The sequence below is a fragment of the Otolemur garnettii genome, unplaced genomic scaffold (assembly GCF_000181295.1).
Source record: "Otolemur garnettii isolate 467f Iridium unplaced genomic scaffold, OtoGar3 scaffold00210, whole genome shotgun sequence".
NCBI classification, from domain to species: domain Eukaryota; kingdom Metazoa; phylum Chordata; class Mammalia; order Primates; family Galagidae; genus Otolemur; species Otolemur garnettii.
Genome location: NW_003852605.1, coordinates 448,043 through 463,337, shown reverse-complemented (window position 1 = coordinate 463,337; position 15,295 = coordinate 448,043). Strand labels below are relative to the sequence as shown.

The following is a 15,295-nucleotide window of genomic DNA, read 5'->3' as shown; positions in this document are numbered from 1 at the left end:
CTCTAAAGTCAAGAGAAACCTAGGTTCTAACCTCATCTCTGCCCCACCTGTATTGTCACAGGCATTAAAGCTGGAGATCCCCTGTCTATAAAGTAGACATGTTAGTGGCTACATGGTCTTCTCTGGTTTGCCATCACCAAACTCCTGCAACCTGGCAGGCTCATTTCCACTTGGAACTATTTTGGGTTCCTGGAATATACAGGTATACTGTGAATGCTGTACTCTGTCTGGACATTCTTTCTAAGCCAACTCCTACTCTTCCACAGCCAGCAAACTACTATGTACCACACAGTCTTTCGCGTCTGAGGGCGGAAGTTGTGGTCTCCAGGAAGTCAAGCAGGGTCCTGCAGCCCTTCCCGAGGGTGGACTGTTTTATTCACCAGTGTATTCCCAGCAGCAGCACAGAACCTAGTAACGTGTGTGTTGACTGAAGGAAAGAAGCAAGCGAAAGACATAAAAATGGCTTCCAGAATCGTGTATTACACAGGTCTGAGTGCAAGAAATGGCCAACAGCGGCTATGTTTGCTTCAAAACCTCATCTGGCACCAATGTCAAGTCCTGATGCTTTTGATTGCCCCCAGGTTCTTGGCCCCTCCAGAGCAGGGTGAACCCAGACTCCTGGGTGAGGGGACGGCCTCTGCACGGAACGTCCTGCCTCCTGTCACCTGAGGCATCAGGCACCTTGGTGATGCTCAGGACTGGATCCTCCTCCTCTCTCTGTGCACACTCAGGTTCCCACAGCCACCCTTGGCTGGGAACCCCACAAGGTGTATGGGCCAGTCCAGGGGCACTGGGTGGCTGTGTCTTCCCCTCCTGTCCGGGAGACAGGTTCTTAGGGTGGACTAGAGCTGTGGTTTCCAGATCCTGGAGGTTGACTGGCCCACCTGCCATTGTTGCCTTTTTACTTGGGGAGGCCCTGTATGGGCCTTCAGTGAGGAAGTTCCAGGACCACATACCCAGCTTCCCAGATGCGGTGGGGGCAACAGTGCAACTGGTGGGGGTGAGTCCTGAAGAGCTGGGACAAAGTGCTGTTAGTGCCTGGGTATGGAGGTGCTGGGCCTTCCAGCAGCCTTCAGGGGGGATGTGATCTGTGGATCCAGACCTACCCAGGCTGGGGACTGGTGAGCAGCAGCTGGCAGCCTCTTCAAAGGCTTCTGAGCTCCCAAGCCTCCTCTGGGGACCACTGTGACCTTCCATTCTGGGAAGCTCCAGTGTGACCCCAGTCAGTAGGCCTGAGACCACTGGGCCCAGGCTCCTAGGGTCTCTGGGTAAGAAGGTGTCCTCTTCCCCACCCTCTCCTCTAGGGGGTGGATTCTGGCCCATGGCTAAGTTAGGTGCCAAGCTTGGCTCAGGCACACCCTGGCTGTTCTCAGGCCCTTCATCAGCGTCATCCTCCGAGGAGTCTACCTCACGGATAGCTTCTTGCTTCTGCAGGGACTCCCGTCGTTCGGCTCGGTCCTGCCGCAGAGTGCCTAGGGCCCGTGGAGGGGCAGGCTGCAGCACGCCCTTCCCCGGCAGAGCTCCCTTCCCGGAGGGCACACCCCTGGTCCCAACTACCTCCAGAGGGCTAACTTCCCTGGGTGGCAGTTCCTTCTTTAACTCACAGTGGGGCAGATCAAGGCTATGCTTGCGAGAAGCAACTAGCTTCTTCTCAGAGGCAGCCAGCGCAGCTGCCAGTTTCTCAGCTGATTGCACCCTCTTCAGGAGTGGTGAGCGGGGTGGCTCTGCGCTCTTGGGCCGGGAGAGTTGCCTGCCTAGGGGAGGTGACAAGTGAAGCTTGGTGGGAAAGGCTTGGGCTCCATGGCCAGACAAGGGTGATGGGGAACGCTGAGGTGAAGCTGCTGGTGGTGGTGGAGAAGGGGTGTGGGCCAGTGGTGACAGTGGGATGCTGCCTGCTGACTTGCGCCGCGGAGAGCGGTACTGGCGTTGAAGCTTGGGTGCCAGACCATGTAAGGAGCTGGGTCGTGTATGCCCAGAGCCGGCTGGAGAGCTGGGCACGCTGGAGCTGGGCGAGCTGCTCTGTGATGAATTCCCTCCCACTTGGGACAGACAGACAGACAGACAAAGGCAGAGCAGCATTAACTGTTAGAAGCAACTGAGGGGCAAGGCAGAGCTTAGCCCTGTAATATCCTAGACTTGTCCACCCCCTTCCTCTATCAATTTCTTCCCAAGATTGCTGCATCTTTCAGGGGGTGGGCTGAATGAGAGATTCAGAAAGTGGGGGCTGGGAGAAGTATGGAGGGCCCAGGCACTCTGCCGCCTCCCAGGCATCATCTCTGATATGCAGGAAACCCTTCATACCTGAATGTATAGCATCGGGGGTTACCCGGTAGCCCTGAGTGGGAGACCGGGGAGAAAGGCTGTGGCTGTGTGTGGGAGAGCCTGGTCCACTCTCCCCTGATGACAAGGAGCGGTTAAGGGAAGAGAGACTGCGGCTGGTGTGGAGCAGAGATGCCTGCTTAGTGATCTTTCGGAACAGGGAGCTCCTTTTTCTGCTGCAGAGATCAGAGTTAAGGCTGAGTGGGTGTGTAGTACACAGCACACACTGTGCCTAGGGCCGAGGCACCCAGTGCACACTAGCATCTCTGTAGCTCAGAGAAGACCCTCTGGACTAATTCCAGCTCACCTTTCTTGCCCATCCTTGGCCCGGCTCCGCTTGCTCCTTCGGGCCATCTTGGCCTTGTAGCTGCCCTTCCGAGCTGGCCCCACTTTAATGGATGTGTTCTCCAGGGGAGTTGTTGAAATGGCCACCTTGTTTCCACTCTGGGGAGCAAAGCATGAGTCCTGTGCTGAGGCAGTGGCCCTCCCTTGCCCCTGCCCCTAGCCCTGGGCATGGCTATATGACAGCCCCAACCCCTGCACCAAGCCACATGAATCGCAGACCTGTTTTCCTGTCTTACAGATTAGGAAACTGCTCCCACTGGAGCCCCTGAATGGTGTGGGGGTGAGGAGATAGAGAAGAGGCCCTCCTGTCCTCCCCTCCAGCCCTACTCACAGCTCAGAAGGATCCCTGGCCTGATGGGTGTGGGCACTGCTTTGTGGAGAAAGGCATGCCAATGCCACACCAATTGTGTGTGTGCTGGCATCAGTCCTCACATGTCCAGCTCTCCCCCACTCCCCTATGGCTAGTCACAGACTCACAAAGCTGAGTCACTGTGGGCTCACTGTGGGCTCACAGTGGGCAGCACACCCAGCACTAACCTTCAGGATTAGCTCGACCACTTCCGTATGCACTAGCCCGTGCACAGGCTCCCCGTTGACATGAGTGATGAGGTCACCTTGATGAAGCCCCGCCTCGCTGGCTGGACCACCGTCCTCCACGTGCTGCCTCAGGAAGAGAACAGTCCTCACTCTGGAGCCTGAGCATGAAGAGTGGGGGCCTGGTTCTGCTCACTAAGCTGTGACCCTCCCCCACCCCCCATTCACCACCACCCTTTGACCCCTTAGCAGGGACAGATGGGCTCCATTAAGGGGAAGGTGGCAGAGTGACAAAGATGGGAGACGAAAGGCCTGGATGGGGGACATACCCACACCATGTGGTGCACAGTATAGACATCAGAATCACCCATGTAGACACGGATAGCCCGCAGGGTGAAGCCGTATTTCTTGCCAGCTCGGTGGATGGTGATAGGAGGCCTCAAGCTGCCGAGAGCTGGCAAGAAGTCCCTGCTTGGAGAAGAGTCGCGGGATGATGGGTTGGATGACTGGGAATGTGGGGACATGGGACTGGCCAATGGAGAGCAGGTGTGGTGTTCTGAAAAAAGAAAAGCCAGGACTTAGTGGGCCAGAGGGCCCTGGCCTGGCCCCCTGTCCAATCTGTTGACCTCAGCACAAGTGCATCTTCCTCATAGCCCCTGGTCCACAGCCCCTTTCTCAGACCCTGGGTAGGGGACTGGATGGAGGTGATCGAAATGACTGCTAGCATTTATGTTGCTTCAAGGACTATCTAAGCCTGTCAGACATATTTAAACATCACAATTATCAAATAAGCTAGCCACTATTTTTTTTTTGGTGACAGTCTCACTCTGTTGCCCAGGTTAGAGTGTCATGGCATCAGCCTAGCTCACAGCAACCTTAAAATCCAGAGCTCAAGTCATCCTCCGGCTCAATCTCCCAAGTTGCTGGGACTACAGACATGTCCACTATGTCTGGCTACTTTTTTCTATTTTTGGTGGAGAAGGGTCTCCCTCTTGCTCAGGCTGGTCTGAGCTCCAGGGATCCTCTTGCTTTGGCCTCCCCAAATGCTAGGATTACAGGTGTGTCACCATAACTGGCCTAGCCACTATTAATAGCCACATTTAAGGAGAAACATGAGGCTTAGAAGTAGGTTAAGCAACTTGCTCAATGTCAATAGCCATTTAGTAATGGAGCCAAGATTTGAACATGAGCTCTCTGCCTCAAAGCCTGTATAGTGCCCTCCTGCCTCATGGTACACACACAACCCTAGATACCAACACACGGTTTTAAGAAGACTTCCAGTTTCTAACAAAAGGTCATGCAGCGACAGTCTCTCTTAGATACCTACTCCTTAACACACATATACACATGCAGACCTGTCTGTGCAGACCCCCGGGGCCCACAGAGATTCCAGCTCCCAGGGGCCTCACCTGAGGGGATGAGGAGGGAGAGGGCTGTAGCTGAGGCAGACTTGATCACTTTGTTGACAGGGCGAGTGCTGCGCTTCTCTGTAGAGTCCCCAGAGAGCAGCCGGTGACGAGCCCTACGTACAGCCAGGTCACTGATGGCCTTGGCTGTGGCTCCCTCAGCCAGCTGTGTGGGTCCACGGCCTCGGGTCTCCATAGCTGTGGGCCCAAGTGAGCAATGAGACCCACGGTATAGCTGAACCTCTCTCCCTGCAGTATCCTCCAGCCTAGGCCCTTTGGCCACACCTGGGCTGGAACGACTGCATTGGCCGACAGGTTCCTCATCCGGCTTCAGCCGCTGTTCCACTGGCCGCTCAGGGATAAACCCAGATACCCCCTCTCCAGATGAGGGTGTCAGGAGCCATATACCCTCCTGCTGCTGCCTCCTGGGGGTACTGCTGGCCTCCTCGGAGAACCGAGGCACATCCATGAAACCTGAGCAACGGCGCCGCACTGTCATCGGAGGGCTTGAGTCACTCTCTGTGTGGGATGACTCAGACACTGACAGCCGCTTCCGTAATCTATGAGACACAGGTCAGGGGTGAGACGGCCCAGGTGGTCTCACTCCTCCTGCCCAGGCTTCTTTAGGGGCACACGGCACTGTAAGAACTTTCTTCCTCAGACATTCCTCCAGGAGCCACCCATATGAACACTCCTTCACTGCCACCAGCGCTCCTCCCAGCGTCTGAATCTCTCCCATGGTCTGTGATAACTGAGGGATAGCTGTGTTGCCCACCCTGGGTGCACTCAGGGTGCTCACATCTCAGGGGAGCCAATCACCCAGCCCCGGTCTCGGCCCTTAAGTCCTGCCAGGCCATCAGAGCGGTCCTCCTTCTCCTCACTCAGGCTACGCTTGGTGGGGGGTGGTGTCCTGCGTTCCTCCAGCAGAGAGAGCCGCTCCATGCTGCTATACACCTGCGGGCACAGGGGGGGTGGGCTCTGATAATCACCCGTGGTACAAAGTATCTCTGGGACCTGCAATCCAGGAATTATTTATTTTGAGACAGTCTCACTTGTCACCCTTAATAGAGTGTGCTGGCGTCACAGCTCACAGCAACCTCAAACCTTTGGGCTAAAGCGATTCTCTTCCCTCAGCCTTCCGAGTAGCTGGGACTATAGGCACTTGCCACAATGCCCAGCTATTTTTTAGAGACTGGGTCTCGCTCTGGCTCAGGCTGGTCTGGAACTTCTAAGCTCGAGCAAATCCACTCCCAGAGTGCTAGGATCACAGGTGTGAACTGCCGCCCCAACCTAACCTAGGAATTAAACCAGCACCCTCTGTACCCCATGTGTCTGCTAAATACTTGAAGTAGCAGTTATTCTGCTGGTCTGACATGGCCTTGCTCTGGCATCTCATGCTGGGGGCTGGAGTGGTTCTAGAAACACTTACTAACTGCAGCCCCCGCCCTCTGCTCCTCTATTTCTAAAAGTGGCCCCATCATTAAGTCCTGAGCCTGCCCCAAGTGTGTTCCTTGACGTGTCCTCCTCTCTCAATTTCCCAGCCTGTTATGACCCATCTGGGCCTCCTCAGTCGCACCTTGCTGAACCTGGGAGAGCAGGAAGAGAACTGGCGGATCTCCAGGCAGCCGTCCTCACTCACTTCTTCCTCATCCTCTGAGTCCACATGGTGGTATCGCTCTGAGCGGGCTGGGCCAGACACAAAGGACAATAGTCTCCTTCAGAGCCTTTGTTAGTGGCCTCCTTATGACCCTACCAGACCTTAGCAGAGCACTGAGAAATTGCTCCCAGTGCCAAGTTCAATGTGCACAGGTGTTTCTAGGTGAACGGTTAGGACCCATACTCCACCTTCCCCCACTGATGGCCTTACTGTCAAAGTAGCTAGTGTCATCTTCTGACTCCAGCTGGGGAATAAATTCAGCCTTCTGACGGAGGAGTCCTGTCCAGTCCAAGCCCGTAAAGAATGGGTGCTGCTTCACCTCACAGGCACTGCCTGTGGACAGGGAGGGCACACGAAGTGTGTGGGATGAGCTGTGTAGAGTTCAGCTCAGCAAGTCAAGTAAGAAACCAGATCTCAGATCTCAAGCAGCTATGCCCAGAAGCCTCAGCTTAGGTACCTTTCCTTCTCTGCTACAGGGAGCAGGGCAGAGTTTCAAGATCCAGAGGAGCTGCCCACACCTGAAACCCACACTTCCAGGGTAAACTGGCTCAGCCTCCCTTCTCCCCTTTCCAAGTGGTGAAAAAAATTAGTGAGGCCTCTCCTACCTGTGCCTAGCCTCTCCAGAGGGTTCTGGTGGAGCAGTTTGGAGGTGAGGTCCTGGGCTTCTGGGGGCAGTGCGTCATCACCCTCAGGCCACACAATCTCATCTGAAGTCATCAAGAGTGGGAGGGAAAGAAGGAATTGGGGGCAGAGTGGGGAGATGTAGAAGAGGGTCCGAGGTTAGTGCAAGGAAAGGAGGCATAAGAAAGGATCCCTAAAAGGCTTGCTTGAAACCCAGTCCTTCAGTTCTACAGGTCCCTCGACCATGGCTTTATCTTTCTTTTCTTTTTTTCACTTTATCACCCTGCTCACAGCAACCTCCAACTCCTGGGCTTAGGTGATTCTCTTGCCTCAGCCTCCTGAGTAGATGGGACTACAGGCGCCCGCCACAATGCCCGGCAATTTTTTTGTTGCAGTTTGGCCGGGGCTGGGTTTAAACCTGCCACCCTTGGTATATGGGGCCAATGCCGTACTCACTGAGCCACAGGCGCCGCCCCATGGCTTTATCTTTGATCCAAGGTGGTCCTTATAAAACACTGACTTCCCCTGTCCAGAAGACCCAGTTCACCCTGCCTTAATGATTTAGAAACACACATACGAACTCACACTCCTGGGCTGTGCACACACACAACACAGGAACATACACGTGCATGTGGGAAATACATGGACACAGAACAAGCCCAGGAGTGTGTGTATGTGCTCCCCTACCCCCAAAGCAGGCATAATGCACACACATATGAGTTAAGAACCGGAACCTGTAAGTCTCGAGGTGCATGCATAAATCCTATTTGCAGATTCAGACTCTGTCTCCTCACTGGGCCAGGTGAGGGTACCTACCACTGATCACTTGCCCAAAGAGCTCCTCCGGAGTGTCTCCAAAGAAAGGGACGCAACCCACCAGGAACTCGTATAGGATTATGCCCATGGCCCACCAGTCCACCGGCTTTCCATAGCCCTGACGCAGGATCACTTCAGGGGCAATGTACTCTGGGGTCCCGCACACCTGGGCACAGAGAAGGCAGGCTGGCTCAGCACGCTGAGGCAGCTCCCTGGCACAATGCCTGGAGGGGGGTGGTCTCCCTCTGGAGTAGAACAGTCTCTGAATGAAACTCAGCTCACCTAAGTTAATGAACTAAATCAAGAGGAGCCTCAGGGAACCAGACTTGGAACTGTTAATGGGGTATTTCCTAATTAAGCAAAACATCTAATTCTAGCCTGGAACCACCACTCCCTGAACCCGCAACACCCTCTGGCATCTGGTCCCATGACAGGGACTCGTGAACATTTACAAGCTGAAAAGGCAAATCAGGGAACATCCAGAGGCTACTCTTAGGAAACTGGGCCACAGCCCAGTGGAAATTTGGAACTGTGTTCCACGAACAACTGGCCTCGGGAGAGCTGTGTCCTTGACTCAGCAGGGAGGCTTAGGACTAATCTCATATGAAACTCTATGCAGTTAACAGTTACATGACTTATTTTCTTCAAATCCTAAGGAGGAAGATGACTTTGAATTCTACAGCCATATGAGTTCATGGCCCATCCTGTTCTCCCAGTGTGCTACTACTCTCAATGCCTCCCAGGAACCAAAAAAGTGGAAAAGATGGTAGCTCCCAGTCTTAACATTTATCTATAAGGTAAACACATGGCCCCAACACCTTATTCTGAGGCCTAAAATTTAACCCCCAAAGCCTCAACTACCATTCCTCACCTGCTTGTCCAGGAACTCCCGGGCATCCTTTTCAATGTGACCCTCATACAAGTTTGTTGTCAGACTCATGAGGCCAATTTTAGAAAGTCCAAAGTCAGTGAGCTTGATGTGCCCCATAGATGTTATCAGGAGGCTGGCCAGAGGGGAAAAAATTAGGTAGTTATTTTCTGGTTGTCTGAGAGTGCTGATTTCAGCATATGCTAAATTCCTCCGCTCAGGCTTCTACGGAGGTACTGGGGGACATAAGCAAGGTGGCTTCAGCAGGGAAGACAGGCTGCTGTGGGAACAGAAATAGCTCTGCCTTTCTGGGTGCGGCCTTCTGCATAGGCACCTAGCCTGCCTTTGGCCCAGCCCCATTTCTGTCTCCTGCCCTGTTCTATACTAGGGGCAAGCATCAGTCAGCTGAGGAATGGACTTTCTTCTACGTAGCGAAGATCAGCCTCACCCTGTGACTGCTGTTCTGGCCATTCCTAGTCCCCTCTCCTTTTAGTGGTTCACAATGCTCCTGTTTTAGGGAGGGGGTGCACATAATTTGTTCTATGTCCAAAGTCTTAGGGGAAGGTCGGTTGGGAGAAATTAGAAATAAGATCCCTTTCCACACTCTGTCCGAGCCATTTCACTTTGTGCAGAAGGCTTCACCTGCCACCTCTTTATTACAATGATTCCCCATCCGGAGCTCTGGCTCTGACTTCCTTCATGAGCTCTATGCCTATCCAACTGCCCAGGTGCCTTACAGGCACCACAAACACAACCTGGTCCAAAGTCATGCTTCCCAACTGGCTCTTCTTTATCTTCAGGGAAATTTAAGTAGTAGAATCAAACTCACCAAGTAAAACAGCAGAAGAGCAGCTCTCTGAACTCAGGTCTAATGTCAAAGCCACTTTCTACCACCCTGCGCCAGTCTCAAGCTGGATATCTGGAAGACATTCTATTCCCATTTTCCTTTCCATCCTCACTCAACCTTACCTTCTTTCCTTTCTATTGCCACTCGCCCCTTCTCTACCCTGACTCTCTGGCCCCTGGAGAGAGAGACAGTGGTCTCCTGCTTTGTTCCACTGGCAGGAGGTTATTTCTAAATCTAAACCAAAATCTGAGGATGCCATTTCATCATACCTTTGGGAAACAGGACGACCTTCAAAGACCTTCTAGGTCCCTTTAAAATAAAACCCAAACTTAACAAAGGGCCCTTGAAGAGTCCCTGCCTAACTTTCTAGCCTTTTCTCTCACTACTCTCTGACATACTATCTGGCTGCGCTGTACCATTTAGATCCTGAGGGGGTAATGTCCTCTCACACCCGTGTGCCTTTGAACATCCTGATTCTTAGCTTTAGAAAGCTTCTCCCACCTTTTTCTGCCCAATGCCCTCCAAGACACAGTTTAAATGCACATGATGCTTTCATGTCACTGTAGCCTTTGGTGTGATGCACCTATCAGACTTTGTGGCAATGGTCTTGTACCTGGGGTGATCAGGGGGCTAAAGTACGAGGCCTACTTGGACACACACACGAGCATCATTTCCCAGCAGCCATTCTGGGATAGATTTGAACATACTGTGTTTGCCTCCATTTATCTAGAGGCCCAAGAGGGAGACCCTGGACAAGGGATCCAGATGGTGGGCATACTTGTCAGGCTTGAGGTCACGGTGCACGATGCCGTAGTTGTGTAAGTACTCCAGGGCCAGCACAGTTTCTGCAAAGTACAGGCGCACCATGTCCACAGGCAAGGCCCCAATGTTCTTCAGCAGAGTGGCACAGTCTCCCCCTGCAATAAGCCCAGGCCACCATGAGGGAAGGATCCAGTTTTTGCTCTAGCCAGTCCTAGCATCGCAGGCTCTGAGGTCCCAAAGGAGAGAGTTTCACGGAATACCCTGGTGCTAGAGACCCTGATTCTATTCCTTCTGCGGCTGGCATGGGTGGGAGGTAAGGTATAGAGAGGGTCAGAAATTTAGGTGAATCCACCAATGGCTGACAAGCCTTTATTCAGGCTAGAGAGGGAAGGAATTCAAGCTTCTACGTTTATAAGCTGACTTGTGGGGATAGGACTCAGTCATTTTAGGATGGAAATACTATGTATTGTAAACACACCTGGCCGAGGCTTTAGCATTTGTTTATTTCCTTCCTATTGGCTTTATTTTCCTTTCTGAGTAAAGTGACCCTATAAACTCCCAACATGTACCCAGTGAATTAAAAGGGCTGTTTTGTTTAGCTTCTACTTCAGATTTAGACAAAATAATTTTTTTTTTTTTTTTTTTTTGAGACAGAGCCTCAAGCTGTCCCCCTGGGTAGAGTGCTATGGCATTACAGCTCACAGCAACCTCCAACTCCTGGGCTCAAGCGAGTCTCCTGCCTCTGCCTCCCAAGTAGCTGGGAGCACAGGCGCCCGCCACAACGCCCGGCTATTTTTTGGTTGCAGCCGTCATTGTTGTTTGGCAGGTCCGGGCTGGGGACTCGAACCTGCCACCTTAGGTGTACGTGGCTGGCGCCTTAGCCGGTTGAGCTATAGGCGCCGAGCCGACAAAATAATTTTAGAAGCTATACACACAGTGAAAGGGGGAGAGGGAGGCCACTGCTAGGCTGCTGACCCTCTCCAGAGCTACGGCTCCTTACTGCTCTTTCACTCCATGCCCAGAGCATCCTGCGTGGTATTAAGGGGTGTCCCCTACACGAGCCATTAGCCAGGGTAATAGCTTTCCTCTCTTCTGAGGGACCAGATGTAATCCTTCCAGCACCTGGGAAGGTCTGGAAAGAACCCTTCTGAACCCTGGGCTCTGGTCTGTCCTTTTCTTCCTGCGTGATGTCAGCAGCAGAGGATGTATAGGCTTTAAGGTCTAAGATTCCACAGCTGCTATCCCCTCCCCAAGTGCCTCTCATCACACCTGACCCGGGCAGCCTCATGCCAGAGGGAGGTAGCTTTCTGCCCACAGTGGCCAAATTGGTTCCTGGGGCAGAAACCAATGCCAAAGAGGGCTTAGGAAGCTAGGCCCTGAAACTTCTCCACACACACAGCTGCTGGGCCACTTGGGGCTAAGGCTCAGATTGCGCCTTGGCCTCCAGGCTAGACCACCTTTCCCCAGTACCTTCAACATACTCCATCACCATGCACAGGTGACGCTTGGTCTCAAAGGAGCAGAACATGCTGACCACAAAGGGGTTCTCAGCGAAAGTCAGAATGTCACGCTCCACGAAGGCCTGCTGGATCTGGTTCCGTAGGATCAGGTTCTGCTTGTTGATCTTCTTCATGGCAAAGCGCTGTCGTGTGGACTTGTGCCTCACCAGGAACACAGCTCTGGGAAACATAACCCATCCCAGCCCCCTCAGCATTCAAGCAGTGCTCTTTACCACCCCAAATGTCTTCTCTCACCCCTTTATTAATGCACAGAACAAGGGAGCAGGGGAGTGCATATTGAGAAGGATCTGAGACCCTTGGCCCATACAGCTCTTCAATTTCCTAATAGACAAAATCCTGAAGACAGAGCTCAATGCTTCTCTAGAGCTCAGGGAAAAGTGGGGTGCTAGGGGAGGTGGAGAGTTAGGAAGAGGAGAACTTGGGAGAGGTGGGGTGGGAATCTTGCTTGGAAAAGTAACAATGCTCTGATGTCAGAAGAAACTAAACTTTTGCCCGTTCAGGAGGCTTTGGAGAGGCAGAGTCTACTACACCAGGCATTTACTGCCCAGGTGGGCATCCTACACTCTCACATGGAAGAGATCAAAGGTTGAATCCACTTTAGTCCCAGCCACACTCTGACCCTGGCCTTTACCCATAGGCGCCATTGCTGATGAGCTTAATGGTTTCGAAGTCCTCTTCAGAGGGTGTCTTTTTCAACGAAAGAGATGCCCCACGGCCCTGGAAGAGAAGGGAGAAGGCAAGCCGCAGGCATGCTTCTCAGAGCCCACATACTTGGGGGAGCTGTGGCCCCAGCATCACCTCAACTCTTAGCCCTGCTGTGGGCTCCTGCTCATTCTTCCTCAGCAGGAGAATGACTTCTGAAGAGTCTGCAGCCACCAACTCCCCTATCCCTCCTTAAGAGAGTCTCCTAAAATGAATGCATAGCCCTTTGCTTGGGAAAAGACAGGAGCTCAGGGTCTTTACCTCAACTGAATCATCTGTCTCTGGAGTGTCAGGACTGTCGTAGCTGCTCAACTGGGCCATTTCTAGAAACAAAACAAGGACACAAGGGAAAAGTATGTGTGGCAATGTCAGGCATTAAAGCAGTGCCCTCAGATCACGTAACAGGTGCACGCAGGGTAGGTGTTACTGCTTTCTGAATCAGCCTGGGATGCACATCCAGATCTATGGCTCTATACTCAATGGAGTCGTAGCTTTTAGATCAGAAAACAAGCCAAATACCATTGCTACTCCTATTTCTAGAAGTCAAGTGAAATTCACAAGGTCCAGCAAATTCTATGAACTTGGGACATGTCCTGGAAAACAATACCTAAAGCTGGGCTACTAGTCCCCCTCCTGCTGGCCAAGACTCCTCACTGGCTGGGGCTGGGAAGCAGGGGAGACAGGAGCAGGACACCTGCACACCAGGCCTGGGGAAGCCCAAGGTTCACACAGGAGCCCAGAAAAACAAAGAGATCCTCAAAAGCCCTGAGTTGGAGCACCACAAAGACATGGGAAAATTTGTAAGGTGGACAGCAAGAGAGGTAAGTACACAGAGAAGGCGACCATTTTTGTAAATGTGACTGGTCCTTTTTTGATAACCTACTTTTGATCTGAGGCTCTGAATGCAACCCAGTTGGGCCCAAGGCAATCCAGATTGGGACATATCAGGCAAATATGAACAGTAATTCAAGGAAAGGCCCCACCCCCTTTTTTAAGACAGAGCCTCAAGCTGCCACCGTGGGTGGAGTGCTGTGGCATCATAGCTCATAGCAACCTCCAACTCCTGAGCTTAAGCGATTCTCTTGCCTTAGCCTCCCAAGTAGCTGGGAGTATAGGTGCTTGCCACAACGCCTGGGTATTTTTTGGTTGTAGTTGTCATTGTTGTTTGGCAGGTCCAGGTTGGATTCAAACCCGCCAGGTCTGGTGTATGTGGCTGGTGCCTTAGCTGCTTGAGCCACAGGTGCCAAGCCAAGGAGAAGCCCTTTTATCACAGGGAGTCTCCTCTAGTCCTGCAGCCCTGTAATATCCATGTCTAAGCTGAGCTTCTTTTGCAAGATGCTGGCAGTTAGAGCTTGCTGGCAGCCACCAGGGAGCATGCTCACCCTCTAGGGGGTCCCGTGTGAGGCCCAGTTGGCTAATGATGTAGCGGGGAATGTCACATTTAATCCCTTGTCCCTCTTTGGCATGGCCTTCAGCTGCTTCTAATAGATGGTAGAACTCTTCAGGGTCAAATTCCTGTACCAGGGGAGAGAGGGAGTCAGTGGTGAGAGATACAAGTAAAGACTGCTGGCCTCTTTGGTTTCATAGTATGTAGCAGAATGAGATGAACAAGAAGATTTTCTTTCTCTCATGGGACCCCCACCCCAGAATACCCAGAAGCAATATGATTCAGGAATGGGGACAAAGCTGTCTTTCAGGTCGCCTCCAGATTAGATATCCTAAGCTTTCGGTTTCAAGAGAGCTCAACCTATTCACCTGGTTCCAAGCCTTCCGTCAGCCTGATGGCTTTGGCAGGTGTGTTTAGAGGCCCAGTCCAGAGCAGTCCTGGCACACACTCAATTACGGTTCACAAGAGCTTCGGCTCACAGCCCTACTGGTGCGTGCATACCTTCAAATATTTACTGAGCACCTCCTGTGTGCTAGGGCTGGAGATCCAATGTTGAACAGAGCACAGTCCTTGCGCCTGCACATAATAATGAGGGTCTCATTTACTGAGTGCCTACTAAGTGTCACAACTTAGGTGAAATCCTCATGGCAACTCCTTGACCTCAGCAAGGAAATCAAGGTTCATAGGGATGCACTGACTTGTCCATGGTCACAGAAGTGGGAAAGAACAGAAAACTAGCACTCAAACCCAGGCCTGACTTCAAACCCCTACTTAGCCATGGACTTTATGTTCTTGAGGGAGAGGCTGTCTGCTCAGTCACAACCCAGCCTCCCTTCTGATCCTCATGTTCATGTCTTCTGTTTCATTATTCTGGAGAACTATACCACTACCTATCTGGATATAATCTAAGCCATTTCAACCTCTTAATCTTCCTTAGTGCCCATCTGGTCAGCTCTCTAATTTACCTGCTCCTCTCTGTTCTCCCTCCTACCATTGTTCTGGTTCTGGCTACCCCATCTCTCATGAATCACTTTAAGTGCCTCTGCACTTAATTCCCTGACTTACTCTGCTCTCTCTTCCAATTTACTATCCATGTTGCAGCCAAAGTAATCTTTCTGAGGACTCAGTCTGATGGAATATTTATTTTATTGTTATTTTTTTTTGAGACAGAGTCTTACTATGTTGCCCTCAGTAGAGTACACCCTCTAACTCTTGGGCTTAAGCAATTCTCTTGCCTCAGCCTCCCAGGTAGCTGGGACTATAGGCGCCCACCACAATGCCCAGCTATACTTTAGTTGTAGTTGTTGCATTTGTCATTGTTGTTTAGGAGGCCCAGGCTGGGTTCAAACCCATGTGCCTTGGTGTATGTGGCTGGTGCCCTAACTTAGCAGTGGGCGCTGAGCCCCTGATGGAATATTTAATCAGAAAGAAATAGGAGGCTCGGCGCCTATAGCTCAACCGGCTAAGGCGCCAGCCACGTACACCTAAGGTGGCGGGTTTGAATCCCCAGC

The 15,295-nt window shown here is 52.2% G+C and overlaps 1 protein-coding gene across 1 annotated transcript in view; it reads right to left on the bottom strand.

Annotated features, from left to right (window-relative positions):
• Positions 1–460: 460 nt before the first annotated feature.
• The window catches only part of MAST2 (microtubule associated serine/threonine kinase 2), a 202,383-nt gene continuing 187,548 nt past the window's right edge, over positions 461–15,295 (bottom strand). Inside the window, exons 12-29 of the mRNA XM_003801411.3 lie at positions 13,780–13,912; positions 12,659–12,720; positions 12,327–12,412; positions 11,646–11,854; positions 10,192–10,330; positions 8,570–8,702; positions 7,699–7,864; positions 6,867–6,968; positions 6,472–6,594; positions 6,181–6,290; positions 5,404–5,558; positions 4,890–5,164; positions 4,608–4,802; positions 3,528–3,754; positions 3,202–3,324; positions 2,627–2,763; positions 2,302–2,495; positions 461–2,039 (exon numbers count right to left, since the gene is read on the bottom strand). Coding sequence (XP_003801459.1) covers positions 517–2,039; positions 2,302–2,495; positions 2,627–2,763; positions 3,202–3,324; positions 3,528–3,754; positions 4,608–4,802; positions 4,890–5,164; positions 5,404–5,558; positions 6,181–6,290; positions 6,472–6,594; positions 6,867–6,968; positions 7,699–7,864; positions 8,570–8,702; positions 10,192–10,330; positions 11,646–11,854; positions 12,327–12,412; positions 12,659–12,720; positions 13,780–13,912 — 4,092 coding nt within the window. The 3' untranslated portion in view covers positions 461–516. The remainder of the gene's footprint in view (positions 2,040–2,301; positions 2,496–2,626; positions 2,764–3,201; positions 3,325–3,527; positions 3,755–4,607; positions 4,803–4,889; positions 5,165–5,403; positions 5,559–6,180; positions 6,291–6,471; positions 6,595–6,866; positions 6,969–7,698; positions 7,865–8,569; positions 8,703–10,191; positions 10,331–11,645; positions 11,855–12,326; positions 12,413–12,658; positions 12,721–13,779; positions 13,913–15,295) is intronic.